General features: G+C 42.2%; 1 protein-coding gene across 4 annotated transcripts in view; it reads right to left on the reverse strand.

Moving 5' to 3' along the window:
- Window positions 1–18386, reverse strand: part of LRRC36 (leucine rich repeat containing 36) — a 42957-nt gene that overhangs the window by 12015 nt on the left and 12556 nt on the right. For all 4 annotated transcript variants that reach the window (XM_038368907.2, XM_038368906.2, XM_038368910.2 and 1 more), the window contains 6 exons: window positions 15892–15983; window positions 15094–15239; window positions 13946–13997; window positions 10927–11394; window positions 4507–4805; window positions 1655–1820 (listed from right to left, as the gene is read on the reverse strand). In XM_038368907.2, the coding sequence (XP_038224835.1) occupies window positions 1655–1820; window positions 4507–4805; window positions 10927–11394; window positions 13946–13997; window positions 15094–15239; window positions 15892–15983 (1223 nt within the window). The remainder of the gene's footprint in view (window positions 1–1654; window positions 1821–4506; window positions 4806–10926; window positions 11395–13945; window positions 13998–15093; window positions 15240–15891; window positions 15984–18386) is intronic.

The raw sequence follows: 18386 nt of genomic DNA on the forward strand, positions 1-18386 counted from the left end.
TCCCCCAGAAATAAATTGGTTCCTGATTGTTTCGATAATTTCAAACTATTTAATTAGATTTCAACCATTTTTGTTTGAACATCCTTTTTTACTTAAATTTTGAAGAGTACTTAGTTTATAGTATTTTGAAACCAAAAATCATTTTGAAACAAAACCTGGAACTTTTTCACTTAGAAAATGTCAGTGTCCCATTTTGACAAATTGGAAACATTTTCCCCTCCAAACATTAACAAAATGGCGATTTTTTGATAGAAAAATGCTTAGTTGAGAAATTCCTGACCAGCTCTAAGTATCAAGACACCTAAGCACTTTACAGTATCACAGCTGTAGAAAAGGCATGAATTCTAAAATGTTGGACAGTTTCGCTCTGACGTAGTGGTTGGTCCCTGAGGACTAGATTCACAGAGGAGCTTAAGAAGGGTGACTCTGAGCATTGTCACACCTTATTTTCAGGTGACTGGAAAATCACTGGGATTCCCAAAGCCTGAGTTCAGCACCCAGGTTCCCTATACAATGAATGTCCCAGGCCCCAACCCCCAGGGACAGCCCTGGCCCTGGAATTTCTGTCAGCAGGCCTGGCTCTGTGTGGCCAAGACCCCTTACTGCAGTTGCATGTCATCTCTCTTGGTCTCCAACCTTTCTCTCACTTCAGGACCTGCTGCTGCTGCTTCATGACTCGGTCGTTTGGCCAGGTCCCTATGCAGGTTCTCCTTCTGGGGTGTGTATCAAAGTTCCTTCTCGCCAGCAGTCTCAGGAAGTCTTTCCTTGATGCCACTTCCCCTGTGGCAGGTAGGGGAACCCAGGCCTGCCCTCTCCACTCAGCCTATATCACTCTCTTTTGCTGCTTAGTTGGCTGATTGGGCCTGTCTGGCCTAATTTAGCCCTCTCAGAACCAATGTGGGTAGTGCACCCCATCACAGAGCCCAATCTGGTAGGTGAGGTCTGAGCATGCTTACCAGATCAGGCTCTGCAAGCAAGTTAGGTAGAAGAACCCCTCTCTTCCCCCAGCTCATGCATCATACTGGCGCTTAGGCTTCCAGATGCCTGGCATGTGGCTGTAGTGCGAGTGCACAGAGGTAGAAACATAGGCACCTAGGGAACTCTTACTGCAAAAATATAGGTGCTGAGTGATTTTTAGGAGCCTACAGGGTTTGGGAGTAGTCGAGTAGCAGTTTTGTGAATCCCCATGGGGCCAGATTCTTGGATTTGGATGCCTAAAGTGGTCGTTAGCTCCTTTTGTGAATCTAGCCCTAGATTTATTGCAGCTTTTCTTGACTTGCACTTCTACTATGCACTACACCTGCACAGCATATACTATGCAGCAATTGTAAGGAAAACCACACCTCAGAGTCACAGAAAACACTACTTACTGCTCAGCAATGTATGAAAAACTATCATATCTTAAAAGAATTCTCCAGAATATAATGGGGAGCTACCACTTTGTAACAGGAAGGGACTGCAGAAAAAGTTACACTTTGAGCGAGAAATTGCACCAAGTGAAATGCAAAAGAGTTAGAATAACTTCCCATCCACAAATGCCAATTGGGAGAAAGCATTTGATGTTTAAGCCAGAGAATTTCAGGTTGCCTGGGAGGATAGGTACAGTAGAGACAAAAACAGACTTAAGACTATTCATTCAAATTAAATAACTTACCAAGAAAATTCTTGTTGAGGAGGAGGGACCCAGCTCCATCCCAGTAACGATCTACCAGTTCCAGGAGCTGCTGTAGGACAACTGCAATATGTGATGCTTTCTCAGTCCTTTTGGGACTTTGACTTTCTGTGAAACTCGTATCATTGCTCAGATCACTGGGGACAGACTAAGGAGAAAAAGGCAAAACAAACTGTTTATTTTTCCAGGTAAATTATGCAGTAGATTTGCAAGCACCTAACTTACATGCATAAACCAGGTATTTGTGCTTGTATATTTCCAATTGGCACAGAACTAGCCAGGTGCACAGGAAGATACATTCTCACACAAATCAGGTAAGCTGGGGTGCCTGAATTTACATGCACAATTGCATGAGGTTCATTTTGTAAAGGCCACGTGTACATAAAGATACATACAACCTAAATAAATCACATAGGGCTTTAAAAACGTAAAGAAAAGAGAATTTTTCCTCTCTTTGTATTAAGGAAATAAAACCTCTTTGAAGTTGTATGCTGCACATAAGTACTACAAGTAAGATGGGTACTAAGAGTGATATCAGAAGAGACAACTGGGACCATGTAGCTTCTCCTCCTGTATATCACAAGATAGAGAATTTCACACTGTAATTCATTCATTATCTCAAGAGCATATGTTTTAGAAAGACATCTGATCTTGATTTAAAGATTTCAAGTGCTGGACAATCCAACACATTCCTTGGGAAGCTGTTCCAATGGTTAATGACACTTGTTCAAAATTAGTGTCTTATTTTCAAGTTGAATTTGTCTCGCTTCAACTTCCAGCCATTGGTTTCTACTTGATTAGCAAGGGGATCTCTACTGTTTTTCTTCTCATTTAGGAATTTACAGATCATAATCAAGTAGCCTCCTAATCTTTTTCATAAACTAAATAGACTGAGCTCCGTAAGTCTCTCATTTCCTGTATCTGAATTGTTCTCTTGGTTCTTCTGAGCCTTTTCCAATTTTTCAACATCCCTTTTAAACTGTGGACACTAGAACTGGACCCAGTGTGTGAAATCCTGGCTCCACTGAAGCCTATAATAGTTTTGCCATTTACTTAAATGAAGCCAGAACTTCACACAGATTTCCAGTAATGGTCTCACTAAGGCCTCCTACAGAGCTAATATAATCTTCCTACTCGGCATTTCTCTCTCTATACGTCAAAAATTGCATTAGCCCTCTTACAGCATTGCACTGGGAGCTCATGTACAGTGGTTTCCATCAGCCATGACCCTTAAATCTTTTTCAGAGTCACTGTTTTCCAGGACACAGTCCCCCAACCCGCAAGTGTGACCTACCTTTGTCCCTACCTGTCTGACCTTGTGTTTGGCCATATTAAAACATGTTTGGCGCTGCTGCATTTACCAATTGACCCAGACTGCTCATTACTAATTATCATTAATAATCACCCTAGCAATATTTGTGTCATCTACATGCTTTGTAAACAATGGTTTTATATTTCTTTTCAAGAGCCCTGAGACATGGAAGAATTCCCAGCCTGTTCTCTTAGAACCTGAGAAAATTTACCATGGGGCACAGTCTCCACTGCATCATGTGACCTGCTGGTATAATTCCATTGGCTTCCATGGAATTATATGAGTATAATGCAGTAGCAAATTAGTCCCAGTGTTAAGGTATATGAAACTAAGAGGACACAAGAAAGTAGACACAGGCCAAAGCATTAAAGGCTAGATCCTCAGGAATTCACAACATGCACACAGTCAGAATCAGGACTAGTGTACAATGTTGGCATAAAGTCCCTGCTTGTGTTGTTCTGATTCCTAGAGTTTTAAGGCCAGGAGAGACCACTAGGTCATCTGGTCTGGCCTCCTGTATATCACAGACCATTATATTGCACCAAGCTACCCCATACTGAGCCCAATAACTTAGGTTTGGCTAAAGGAGATCTTCCACAACAGCCTCCAGTTTGGATTTGAGACACCAAGAGATGGAGAGTCGACCATCTCCCTTGGAAGTTTGTTCCAACAGTTAACCATCTTCACTGCTAAAAAGATTGTGCCTGATTTCTAACTTGAGTATGTCTGGCTTCAGCTTCCAGCCGTTGGTTCTTGTTCTGCCTTTCTCTGCTAGACAAAAGAACCCTTTAGTACCCAGTATATATCTGGTGCTACTCTGTGCATGCCCTCCACTGTGTATATTATGTTACAGCAGCCTGAGGGCTGCATATGTAATGCCTGCCCGTAAGAGCCACAAGGTGCTGAACAGCAGAAGGCTTAGGACAGCGAGTATGGTGCAATGCCATCACAACCACTCCTCCTATTCGGTAGCCATGTCCCCTTCTCATCTACACTTACAACGAAGAGGGCATGTGAAGTGCAGCCTCTCAGATGGCTGTAGACCACTGCACATTCACACTTGTGCTTGGGTGATAATCCCCAAACCACGTGGACAATGTTTGTGTCCAACCTACATGGCCAATGTGGTGCAAAGTGGGCACGATAACTCCATCTCTAAGACTGGACATTCCATGTTAATGTGACCCCAGTGCTGCTAGGTTTGGTCCCCCCAAGTCTGCAAGATCCTGGATTCAAAATTAAGTGCTGCCAGGTAGTATCAGAGGAGGATCTATTGCTTCCTCAAGTTGGGGTACTGTTTTCTTAGAGTACCTTTTGTATGTTATTTTACGTAACCCATTATAAGTAGCATTCTACAGTTTTGTAGTATTTAGAATAATCATACAAAAACATAGCCACACCATAGCTTTTACAATCGTTTTCTGTTACAAACAGGCATATTATAATGAGATGCCAATATAAATCTCCATTAATAGCAAATGCATTTCTGTACAGCAAAGAGGCTAAATAGTAAGACACTTGCCTCCTTATTTGACTCTTTAAAACAATGCTGAGGGGACAGTGATGAATATAGTCTGTCACTTTGTTTATACCCAATTCTAGAAGGGCTCAAGCACCTGTTAGCTGTCGATTCGCTGTCTTTCCTAGGCATTGCAGATGGGAATGTTTTTCTCATTGTTGCTGGCTGTGACTGCTCAAGCAACGCTTCAGCTGATAAAGGTTGATGCCGTGATGTTAAGTCACTGAAGCTGGTAGATAATGTAGAAAAATGAGTGGCTAATAGAGCAGGCTCACTGGTTGGGTGTGTACTGGTGTTCAGATCTAGGGGAAGGAAAACAGGAATACAGATTAACCTTCTCAGACATTTTTATCCTCCTTTCCCCCGTGTATCTTTCTGTGCTCTCCTCTAAGCAATAACTCACATTTACTTATCAGTAAAGGAAGGATTATGATTCTAACATAAAGTGTCAATGGGGTCATTCATATAAAACAACAACGAAAAAACAACCCAAACAACCCAAAAACAAACCCAAAACACTGAGTGACTGTGTTTCTGGGAAGGGCATAGCGTGGGAACAGCTGGGGCGGTGGATAGATGTAGGCCAGGTTGAGTGAATATGTCCAGGCCTGCCAAATGACCAATGATCTGCAATGTGATTGTAGAACCAACATTTTTACAGTATATCAAAAATAATCTAATTAAACAAATATTAATTCAATTTTAGGCAAAATGTGGGAGATGCATCACTTTGCAGACATCTTCTCTGAAAGGAGGGTATAGTCTTATGAGGTTAAGTGTGGAAAAGAGAAATGGATCTACATGAAAACATTTGATAGATATGTTCCCTTAAAAAACCATCCTAGTAAGTTTAGCCAATGGAGAATGATTATGCTTCAAATTCTCACCTCCACCCCCTTCATCCACAGGAAGCACTGTAAACACAAGCTGTAAATGAAACAAGCAATGCAAGAATTCCTAGTTACGTACACAACACTGTAAAGGAACTTGACACAAAAGATTAATAATTGGAAACAAAAGAATGTTGTTATCCCCTCCTTATAAGTTGTTTAAAGGTACAAGACCAGATAGCTGGTTATCCCCCCCTATTGTTTGCTTTTGCAATGAAGCCATTTGCAACAAATGTGAGAAACTGCCCCATGATACAGGGCATCAAAATGCCTTCCGGATGAGAACACCAAATAGCTTTGTACATGCTGACAAGGTCTGGTTTTTTCAGGCACCAGAAACCCTGTTAAAAATTATAGAACAATTGACTTTGGAATGTGGGCAGGTATCAGGGCTTCCACATGAACTACAAAAAATCGGAAATGGTAGGAATTACTATTCCCCAAAGGGTCAAACCAAACTGTTGTCAGCTACATACATTTAAACGGGTAAAGGAATCTTTAAAATATTTAAATATATTGTGGAGAAACATAAAGGGCATTACTGTCCAACGTGGAATAAGATAATAAAAGACTGGAAGGAATGGAAGAAATATGACATTTCTTGGCTAGGTAATGTTGTACGGGGACACTTTGGCAAACCAGTAAAGTGCCTGAAACAACTATGGCTTATTGCTAAAAGCAGCCAAGTCAGCAGGTTTAGCTTAACCAAGGTAGGAGGGAAGGGGGGGGGGGTTGGGTGCCACAGAAAGGGCAGCTTGACCCCATCGTCCTTCCTGATAAGAATTGTGTTGAAGTTGCTGATACATGCATCTTAGAAGAGCAGGATGTGCCCCAGGAATGTCTACTGGGGCCTCAAGGCTGCAAACTCTGGAAAAACTCACACCTGGTTAATCGATAATCAGAAGGAACCTCTCGCTTGACTATTGAAACTGCTTACTTAACAAGTTTGCTTTAAGGGACATGTCATTCTATTACTAATGTATAAATAAGGGGAAAAAGTTTGAGGTAGGGGGACTCTTCAGGACTGGACTCTCTCTCTCTGGATGCATCTTGTGTTTCCCAGCAGCAGACGGGCTGCTACTGTGCCACTCGAGAGCCACAGTCAGCTTTGGTCATTATCAAGGGTTGGGGGTGTTTTACTAACCTCTTGCGGACGTGTGTATAAGTGCTTGAGACTAAGTAAAGTTTAGCTTTAAGTGAAAGCACTCTTGTGTTGTCCTGTTTGTGCCAGCCATCTATCGGTCGGTCGGCCGTGTCTGCCCTGATTTATTTCCTGACACCACCTCGCACAGAGTAAAAGTTACCAAGAGCTTTGGGTTGAAAGAACCCCAAGTAACGGTGTAGCCATGATTGTCTTCTTGTCATGTCCTCATACTGCTTCCCACCACGTCCATGCACATGTGACTGCTGATCACTGTATTCTGCCAGATCACCAGAAGAGCATTTATTCTCAAGCCACTGACATTACAGGAGATGCTTCATATTTTAAGGATCTCTGCTACAGTAATAGGTATAGGGGCCAGAAAGATATAGCCCCACTTGAGCATCACATTTTGTAGCTTAAAGTCATTTACGCTCATAGGAAGTGTAATAAACAATTGACAAATAGCGAGGTAGGAGATGATTGCATGCTGGGGACTGGTCGTCTGTCCTCGACCATCGTGTCAAGATGCTTGACTGGAAAAACCAGCTTGCCAAGAAGAAGTGGCAGCTGCAGAAGATGAGGGAGGAGGTGGATGCATCTTGTAATTTCTGCTCTTCTGTATGGACAGGTCCTGGATACAAGGCATAAAAGCTGGATACCAGTGAGGATGCTGAGGGTGATACCGCTTTGTATTTGTTGCTGGCATACAGATGCCCAGAGACTTAAGTGTTGCCCTTAAATATTTTAGGCTACACAGCCTATCATCTGTTTTGCCTGAAAACAGCAAAGGACCCTTAGACGGGAGACCTTAAATGGTCTGTTGAGTTGAACCTCTGGAGGACGGGAGCCATGAACACTTCTCCATATCAATGGCCATAGCTTGAGCAGCAGAGTTATTCCCATCTAGATTGGCCTGGAGAGCCGTCCTGGCCACTAATTTGCCCTCATCCACTATTGCAGCAGACTTCTGTTTCACCTCACCCAGTAGCCTGTTCTTGACCCTTAAAACATTTCCCACAAGGTAAAATCATAACGACCCAGCACAGCTTGCTGGTTTGCAATCCTAAATTGTAAACTTCCTGTGGAATACATTTTTCTTCTAATTAGATCCAATTTTTTTTGCCTCTTTTCCTTTGAGCATTGATGTCTGGTGGTGCGCGCTCTCTGTCATTAGTAGCAGAGACAACTAGTCAGCCTCAAGGGATATGGGTATACAGATACTCAAACCCCTGCAAGGGGACACAGTACATCCTTTCTGCTCTCTTTACAGTAGGGGGAAGAGAAGATGGGGTCTGTCATAACACCTTGACGGGCTCAAGGATAGACTCATTGATCGGAGGGCTACTCTACAGTTACCTGCCAGAGCTAAAACGTCCACCAGTCTGTGTGACTTCTCACTCCATTTAAATATCAAGAGCTGTGGTCATCCTCTTAAACACTTCCTGATGAGCCTTGTAGTCATGGGGTAAGGGAGAAGTATTGTCCAGTTGTGACAGAATATACACCCTTGTATTCACACCCTACACACGACTGTAATAAGCATTGTACAAAATATGCCTTGTAAGGTATCATTTGAACACTCAATTTGCTGATCAGTATTCTCCTGGTAAAATGTGTGGCACCATTGAATGTGAATTTATAAGATTCCTCTGAATGGTGTTATTAACAGAAGATCCAAACCCCACAACACTGTCCAAACAGAAGCTGGCAAACAGGACTGTCTTAAACAAAGGAACATGTGCTCTGCTGAATTTGCATTTAAGCAGTAAACAGCCATCAAGCAGGAAGGGAAGACAAAGGAAGTTCAAACAGGTGAAAAAAAACAGCAGGGAACATCCTTCCACACAAACTCTTTGTCTCCTGGTTCTCAGCTGGAAATGTTTTTCAAGAGGGGGACTGAAACTATAAACAGGAGGGACTAACACCCTAAGGCACCCCTCTCTCTCTCCTTGCCAATCGCATTAATTACATCTGAAGAGACAAAGGAAGCAGGTGTTGGACTCTGGGGGCGGGACCCTGATTTGAGAGTCTGGTCAGTAATCTTAGAATGTGCTGGAAGCATATGGTGAGAAACTTTGCTTGAATCTAATATAGTTTGATAAGTTAGGAATTATTAAGCCTTTTATCTGTATTTTTCTTGTAACCATTTCTGACTTTTATGCCTCATTACTTGTATTCACTTAAACCCTCTCTTTGTAGTTAATAAACTTGTTTTATTGTTTTAGCTAATCCAGTGAGTTTAAATTGAAGGGTCTGGGAAACTCCATTTGGGGTAACAAATTGGTGCATTTAAAGGAATAATGGATTCAATATATTTGCGCTGCCCAGGAGAGGGCTGGGCAGTACAGGACATAGGTTTCTGGAGCTGGCTGGGTGCTCCCCAGGCAGATTGGGCAGCACAGCTCTGAGCAGCACCCCTGAAGCACTTATGCCTCCCCCCTGAAGGAGCCAGGCACCAGCCAGCGACACCCTCAGGGCCGTCCCCTGCCCGCATAGCCTGGCTGCCATGAGGTGCTACAAGATGCCCTTACTCGCCGCTGCCCTGGCACTCCTGGCTCCGCTGCTGCTCCTGAGGAGCCAGGTCAGTGGTGCCGGCCTCCTTTGGGGAAGGGGCAAGAGCATATCAGGGGTGCAGCTCGGAGCTGTGCCACTCACCATGTCTGGGGAGTGTCTGGCTGTGCAGAGGCAGCCCGGCTCAGGGAGCAGGCAGGGAAGGAAGCTGGGCAGCGCCCGTGCTCCCACAGTGTGGAGAGCCTGGGGCCCGAGTGGCTTCCACCGGCTTCCAATCCACCGGCTCCTGGAAAGATGCAATGATTTCAAACTGTGGGGTTCATCCCACAGTTTGAATACTTCAGTGCTAAATGAAAGGCAGAAATGTGAGTGGGTGCATGACCCCTTGTGCTCCCCCAAGCATCACCTCTGGGGGGCACAAATATGCTTGCTCACCCCAGGTGCTAAAATGCCTAGTTATGTCTTTGATCAAATTAATGTATTTGTTTATTGTTAGAAGGTAAGCTTTTTGCACGTTATTGGAAAGGTGTGACCCCTCCTACTACTGGAGTTGTGGTACAGCACAATATGAACTGTCCTTGTAATGGAAAAGCTTTCACATCAAGTACAAAAGAGAAGCACCAAAAAGAGTATAGGTATTTAGAAATTTGATCACGTCTTTTAGTGCGGAGGAGGGCTCCTTAGCTAAGAAGCCAGAATCTTTAGCTGTCCTCTTTGAATATTAACCTGATCCTGAATAAATAACGTATTATGCAGCATGTTAACATTTTATTGTAACTTTGCCTTAATAACAAAAGAGAACAAAAGAAATCCACCTGTGCTAGTATATTAGGAATCTAAAAGAGGCTTCAATCTAAATGAGCTTGCGTTCAGAGCTCTGCAACTAGTCAAATATGGACCCATCAACAGACCTAGAGTCAGCCCATGACACAGGTGGATAGAGAGGTAAAAACAAGGTCCTGCCTACTCCACAAATAAAATTGTCAGGGAGTCTGGTTAAAACTTGTTTTTTTCTTAACATGGTTCCAACTCGTAATGCACATTGGCCCTTCACTGTGTTTGTCCAGATCAGGCTTTACTCTGATTATGAGATTCCTCTGCTATCTGGAACTACATTTGCAATCAGCTTAGGGGACAACTGAGTTATAATCATGCTCCCTGACATGGTTTTATCAAATGTCCCAACAGCTATGTGGGTGAAGCCAGACAATCACTACGCTCTCAAATGAACTCACACAGAAAAGTGATAGAAGACAAACACACCATATCACCGCTGGGCAAACACTTTTCACAAAATGATCACTCCATACCCGATCTTTCAATACTCATCTTCAAGGGAAACCTACACAACATCTTCAAAAGGTGATCATGGGAACTGAAGTTCATGCTGCTAGACACTAAAAGCCATGGATTTAACAGGGACACTGGTTTCATGGCTCATTACAAAAACCTGTAATACACACCTGCTAGCTAACCTTTAATGGCCCACTTCAAACTCTTTTTATATAAACAAGCTAACCCTTATTGCCTACTCTATCTCCAGTGACTTCCTACAACGCGTTACCTCTTATGCATAACTATCTGTCCCAACTTGTATTTAACTCAAATAATCTGATTTCTTTCCTCAGATCGAAGAAGAGTTTTGTGTAGTTTGAAAGCTGGTATCTTCCACCAGCGAAGCTAGTCCAATAAAGATTACCTCACCTTCCTTGTCTCTCTCATATCCTGGAACGGACATGGCTTTTATTTGTAGCTTAGTCAGGGCCTAAAATTCATTTAGTGGCCATAAAAGTAGGAACGGCAGTAAATACAATCCTCCCTGCCATGGCCTGAACCTCTCAAAAGTAAAACCATTAAGACAAGTAAGTATGTCTTTACCTGAATTGAGTTTTAAGAGGCTTCGAGTGCTATTGTCCATCTCAGTGTGCTGTGTCAGTAGATCACTACTAGTGGACTGTGAAGTTGTCTTAATTTCATTAGCAGGGCTTACACTGTAATCTCTGAAATTTGTACTTCTCTTATCTTTTTGAAGTCTCTTAAAGTCCTTGTTCTGAGGGGTGGAGGAAAGGTAGAGGTGGTCATAACTATCTAGACCGGTATCTCTGTGTGACTTGTATGAGTTTGTTTTGTTGGTGTCACTCAAATGCAGTTTCTTGGTTGAAGAAATGTCCTGGTTAAGGTAATAAATATTAGGTTTTCCTATTACGTCCTTCTCAAGAGAGGAGTCTAAGGAATCGTTTTCTGAAAAAGTCACCCGAAATCCTCCTCTTGTGAGTCCGGCTCTTATTTTGTCTGGGGAGCGCAGGGATGAACGCATTTGTGGTGGTGATGGAAGGGATCTGTATTCTAGCAAAAAACAAGCACAAACATAGGAGTAAAAATTGTGAAAACTGCAAAACATTCACCTAAAGTTATTTTTACTCATATTCCAACTTCCCACTTAAGTTGCCTGCATTTGTAAGCCTCCTATGAAGAACTGGCCTCCACAGAAAGAAATCATAAGAAAGCAGGCACTTGAATGTAACATGTCTTATGTTGTACACACTTATGAAATCATACATTAGAGATGGAAAAGGTCCATTAGATGTCAGCTATCCCTTCTCCTACAAGAACCAATTCAAGATTATTCCTTACAACATATTCCCCCAGTGCTTGAAAAATTCTAGTATTAAATGTCTCAAATGATGGGGCTTCCACCATTTCTCTTAAGCGCCACATTTAGATGCCCTGTCACCATTCACAATCATGTGCTTTTGTGATGTTCACTGCCCCCAAAAATCTCCAATAACTTTCAAACAGTGGACATTCAAAGAGAGTCACATACTTCTCTAGTGCACTTTGCAAGATCCAGTGCTAATGGCTTTGAAGTTTTAACTCTTTTGCTGCGACAAGTAAAGGATGTGAGAGCTGAGACAACTCGGCAAGAGGGGAGCCTGTGCAGTGGGAGACATTGGTGAGCTGGCAGGGGACCTATGATGGAGGGGCCACTGCCCAGCTGGACCAACCACTATCAACCTCTGCAGTTGTGCTTGTGAGCAGAGAGCAAAGCAGCACTCGTGAAAATCCTGCAGCATGAAAATCCAGTCCTTGCTCTTCTGAGCTAGAGACAACACCAACAGGAGGTGCTGGATATAGCCTCGCACAATTCCTGACAGGAAGACAACTCAGAACTGCTGTTCCAACTCTGGAAAAGAATCTCTCTCCAAAGTGGCTAGACACAAAGAGTAGCCAAATCAGATAAAAGGCAAAAACAGCTTATGAAAACTTTTACAACAGATGACGCTCAGGTAGACCAGGCAGTTCTCTAAAACTTGGTGACCATGCTTGTGTCAAATTGGATAGCCAACTACAGCAGTAATAAAGAAAAAGAATTCAGTGCCCAAATCATGTGTAGGGCCGGCCCTACACCAAATGGCACCCCAGGCAAGGAACGTCTTTGGCGCCCCCCCTCATTTGTTAAACTTTTGAATACCTTATTTTTTATTGCATTTGTAGCCCATTTGATTATTTTTATGCACGATTTGCACGCATGATTTATCCGTCATATAAGACAATAAATTTGCACACTAGGCTAGGATCTGTAAAGTTGTATTTATTCATGCTAACAACAAAAACAGCACCCGGTGCCCCCTCAACCCCAGCACCCCAGACAGTTGTCTGGGTCACCTGCCCCTAAATCCGGTCCTGATCATATGTGACTGAGACCAATAATGGAGAGTTCAACAGAAGCTATCAACATCTACAGTTTGTTCCTCAGAAAGAGCAATCTGAGCAAAATTTACACATGACAGATGCAGAAGAACATTCAAGAATTCCAAACCGACCTCTGCCGGTCGTTGCAACTAATGGACTGCCAGATGATCAAGTTGTTATATATTGTTACTAGTGTAATTAGAAAACCAGAACAGACAGAGTACCAATTCAGAGATACTTAACAGATTGATCTGTGCTGAACTTTAAAGATACGGTGATAGTGTACGTTTTGTAAATGGTAGGAATGTAAACCTTAGGAGATGTAATGGAATGCTTAACTGTATTATACTCAAGTAACAGAGGGGTAGCCATGTTAGTTTGGATCTGTGAAAGCAGCAAAGAGTCCAGTGGCACCTTATAGACTAACAGACATACTGGAGCATAAGCTTTCGTGGGTAAATACCCACTTCGTCGGATGCATGTAGTGGAAATTTCCAGAGGCATGTATAAATATGCAAGCAAGAATCAGGCTAGGGATAACGTGATTAGTTCAATCAGGGAGGATGAGGCCCTCTTCTAGCAGTTGAGGTGACTGTATTATACTGTTCAACCACTAGATGGTGTTAAAAGAAAAGGAGTACTTGTGGCACCTTAGAGACTAACAAATTGTAATATACTTTATTTAAGCTAACCTTGGCCATACCGGATAGAACAGTAAAGGAGACTACAGTGAACATACGTGTGTATCACTGAGCACGAAGCTCTGTGGCCAGTCCATACCTGGTACAAAATCCTGACCTGTTTGTAGCAGCCCTTTGGCCTATCGTGTACAGGAAATACATGACAACTATACTTAGAGCACCACTTCTACTGGCACAGTCAATCAATAGATTCAGAGATCCAAGGCCATAAGGGACCACTGTGATCATCTAGTCTGATATCCTGTATAGCACAGGCCATAGGATTTCCTGGAATTCATTCCTGTTTGTACAAGAGCAGATCTTTTAGAAAAGCATCCAATCTGGATTTAAAATTTGCCTGTGATAGGGAATCCATCACAAGCAGAGCTAAATTGTTCCAATGTCAATATTAGATTCAGTAGTGCAGCAGGATGAATTTGAAAGAGAATTACAGGATTATTATTGGTACAGGAAAGAATTAAAAGTCCCTTTGTTGAAAGAAAATTGAAGATTGAAGGATTTACCATCTTCCAGATGACTGTGATTCAGCAACTGTTTTCCTGCCACTTCTTCCAGCTGAAAAATATTTGAAACATCAAATCATGCACTTTGTACTGACATAAAAGGTCCGAGTCATCCATTTATTAAAAGAAAATTTGAAAACGTGAAGCCATGGGCTCGTCTAGCCCTTGTGCTCACTGAGTGAAAGGATTGCAACTGTGCCCATCCTGTCCAGGCTGCAAGACAGAGAGACTTTCTATAGATACAGATGGCAACACTGATAACAAATTAGGTGCAGAACACAAGAGTGCAGGCTTGAACACAAATTTAAATGAAGCTTTTCAAACACGAAGTCAATAGCACCAAGAATTCAAACCCACAGTACATCTGCTTCATTGGAAGTCTGCATTAAAGTTAAAAATTTAAACACAAACATCAGGACAATCAAAAGTCAAGATTCCCACACCCAAAGGAACTAGGTCACGCTGCATGTCTGAAGTAGTCTATATACCCATTTATGATTTTAAGCTGATAGCTGTAGGTACAATGAATCAGAGCATAGCCTCAGCTCAAGTAGCCCAAAGAGGATGGAAAATGGAGTTTCCCCTTGTGGATGGGAGTCCCCAGATGGTGGTGGCAAGCCAGTGTGGAGGTACACCGTCCACTCCTGCCAATATGGAGCATATGGGAAGAGCTAATGGCATGGCTAGAGCATGTGCCACACCGACAATTTGGGGCTGTTATTACCACGTTAGAGCAAGCCATTCAGTGTGCCCTGGGATCAAGCTATCTATGCTGCCTACATGTGTACCAACTGCAGTTCTGGGACATCTGAGCTGGCCTAATATGTGGGCAACTTATTGTAGCTGTAGGAACCATAATTATGAATTTCTTGACTATTGTGCATTTCAATTCCCCATCTTAAGGCTCTATTCATAAAGATTTTTGCACGGAACTTAATGTGCCTTTTAAATGATGTTAAAGTAAAAGAAAAAAGCTACACTAAACTATGCTATCCAGCCAATCTGCGCTCATATTACATAAACTGCTAAGGAAGGAAGGAGAAAAAAAATTAAAGCATCACCAAAAATAGATACAAATCACTTAAAGAAGAGCAGGCAATGTGCAAGCATATTGTTAGTGCTTAAACAACAACTCAGGAGTGTCTTACTTGTGTTCCCAGTGTGTTGCTGCATTGTTTATTCTCTTTGGCTGAGCTGCTGGCCTGTACTGCAGAAGCAGATAAAGCATTTATTGAGGAATCCTTTGCTTCACATTTTAACAGACGTTTATGAGTTAACTGCTTTTGGCTTGACTCTGTTAAAGAGAAAATAATTAGAAGCCATGACTCAACATTACAGAGGTAACTAGGAAGTGGTTGCTTTATTATGGGAGAAGGATTGATTCTCAGAAAGAACTACCTGATCATTTACAATTTTCAAAAGCTCTCCCTAAAAAATATGCACCATGCACATTGTGCACTCACTAATGTCTGGGCCTTGCAGGATGATTATTAAAGAGTAAGAGACAGCTCAAAAAGGGGGCCAAAGGTCCTAGAAGCCCAGAGCAGCCCGTGACCAAAAAGGAAATGAAAATGGTTGGGAGTGCATTCTTTTTTAATACCTTTCAGGCTCATATTTGGGCTCACAATGGGACACCTCCAGGACCCCAACAATCACTCCTTTACAGAAGATTCCAACCTAGCAGCATGGGAGATGCACAAAACCCAGAGTGTGGATCGACATAGCCAAATCTCAAAGGCAGTGCACTTTAGTTTTGGTACATGGACTGTAGTCAGTAGCTTGAACTTTTTCCTTTTAAAGAGATGCTAATTATTGAGTGATTTCCAAAATTAGTTAGAACAAAACATGAGGCTACGCTTCCTCCTGTATTTTCAAAACCTGCATATTTCCAACCTTGTATACTGGCCTACTATAGATTTTTGTATTTGCTACAAGAAGCAACTTACCAGTTTGATTTCTGCTGCTATCAATATCTAAACTAGATACTGAAGAAGTCCCTTTATCTACTGCATAGTTCTTCACTGTATTCTCCCTATAGCTGCAACAGAAAAGAGATTTACCAGGGTTAGATGTGGAGTAATATGAGTAAGAGTGGCAGAATCGGGCCCTGCGACTGTACCCAAATGTAATAGAATTTTAGTACCCTGTTTATACTCCTTTTCTTCCTCAAAATGTCATTTCCTAACACTTACATTTTACAAAGAATACCCCCACCCTCTGGATGCAAGTACAGACAAAAAAAATATGACTGGTTTAAAGGGCATGCCATAGATACCAAAAGTCTCTGATCTACCACTTTTTCTTCTACCAAAAAGAACAAGAGTACTTATGGCACCTTAGAGACTAACAAATTTATTTGAGCATAAGCTTTTTGGGCTACAGCCCACTTCATTGGATGCATGAGGTGGAAAATACAGTAGGATGATTTTATGTACACCGAAAACATGAAACTATGGGTGTTACCATGCACACGATAATGAGAATGATGGTTAAGGTGAGCTATTACCAACAGGAGAGAAAAAAAAACAAAACACTGTTCGTAGTGATAATCAAGATGGGCCATTTCCAGCAGTTGACAAGAACGTGTGAGGAACAGCAGGGGGGAAAAATAAACATGAGGAAATAGTTTTACTTTGTGTAATGACACATCCACTCCCAGTCTTTATTCAAGCCTAATTTAATAGTGTCCAGTTTGCAAATTAATTCCAATTCAGCTGTCTCTCATTGGAGTCTGTTTTTGAAGTTTTTTTGTTGTAATATTGCGACTTTTAGGTCTGTAATTGAGTGACCAGAGAGATTGAAGTGTTCTCTGACTGGTTTTTGAATGTTATAATTCTTGACGTCTGATTTGTATCCATTTATTCTTTTACGTAGAGAGTGTCCAGTTTGGCCAATGTACATGGCAGAGGAGCATTGATGGCACATGATGGCATATATCACATTGGTAGATGTACAGGTGAACGAGCCTCTGATAGTGTGGCTGATGTGATTAGGCCCCATGATGGTGTCCCCTGAATAGATATGTGGACACAGTTGGCAACGGGCTTTGTTGCAAAGTAAACCACTGTCTATCCCAGCATAGAAGAGTGACAATTTTCTTTGGGCTGTTCTACTCACACATTTAGCTCATGGCAATCTGAGGTGTAAATCTATCTCCGCACACTAACTGTTTCTTAGAAAGCTTTGATCCAGTCCTGTTTCAAAGTGGGGTAGATGAAAGCACACTAAGGAACTGTTAGTGTGCATCAGCAGGGTCCACAAACAGTTCCTTAGTGTGCTTTCATCTACCCTGCTTTGCAACGGGACTCAGTCAAAGTGCACTAAGGAACTGTTAATGCTTGTCTACATAGTGCACTAGTGTACACCAGCTGGGGTATAAATTCTAGCACATACAAGCATATTGCATACTAACTGGCCGCATGGACCTTCCTGGCAGGCACTACACATTCCCTAAGTGCACATGGATGTAGGACTGTTCGAAATGAGATGATATCATAATGCACTAGGGAACTTTTAGTGAGTGCCATCAGGGTCCACATGGCCAGTTAACGTGCGACACTATGGTGCACACTAGAATTCACACCCCAGCTAGTGCACTTTAATGCACCACATAGACAAGCCCTCAGTGTGCATCAGCAGGGTCCATATGGAAAGTTAGTGTGTGGCAGGTTAGCATGGGGTAGATTCATATTCCAGCTTGCTGTGAACTAAATGGTCATGTATACAAGCCCTTACATTAACTTAAAATGGATTCAGATCGGATGGTCTAATCTTGCTTCCTTTGAAGACAATGGTAAAACGGCCAGTCCTGGAAGTGGCTGAGATCCCTAATTTTCCCCTGAAGACAATCGGAGTTGGGGAACAATCATCACTGTTCAGGAGGCACTGAGAACCTCATGGGATGGGGATCACAATGGGTTTAGTCAGAGACAGGGCAGAAAAATATGCTGAATATATCTCAGCGTTCAGGCTCTTTACCCTCTCTCTATACTGTTTCAGCTATGTAAATGCGATCAATATTTTGTTAAAATATTTGTAAAGAGTTACTGGTATGTAAATAGATTTTCAAGACTTGTATATGCCAATCTGGAACAGAGCCCTTTGCAGCATTTAAAATATTGTTGATTGTTACTTTGGTTAAGCAAGGAGAGAGAAGTATTATGACTTATGCTCTATGTTCAGTGGAAAAAGGAAATCCCTAGCACTGTTGTATCTGGGTCCATTAGAGAAGCTGGGCTGCAGACAGAGCTGCTTTATACCTGTGAAAACTCAGTGACCATGTTGTATAAAATTACAACCATTGAACAGACTGGTCTCTGTGCTTGCTTTGGCTTTAATAAGATGAATATTCAACAGTCATACTGCAGCTGAGAACAATGGGAAGCAGTGGCCATTATTGCTAAGGGCAATCTAAACTTCTTCCTTATAAGACCTGGGGAAA

This window comes from Dermochelys coriacea, chromosome 12 (assembly GCF_009764565.3).
Source record: "Dermochelys coriacea isolate rDerCor1 chromosome 12, rDerCor1.pri.v4, whole genome shotgun sequence".
In the NCBI taxonomy this organism is placed as follows: Eukaryota; Metazoa; Chordata; order Testudines; family Dermochelyidae; genus Dermochelys; species Dermochelys coriacea.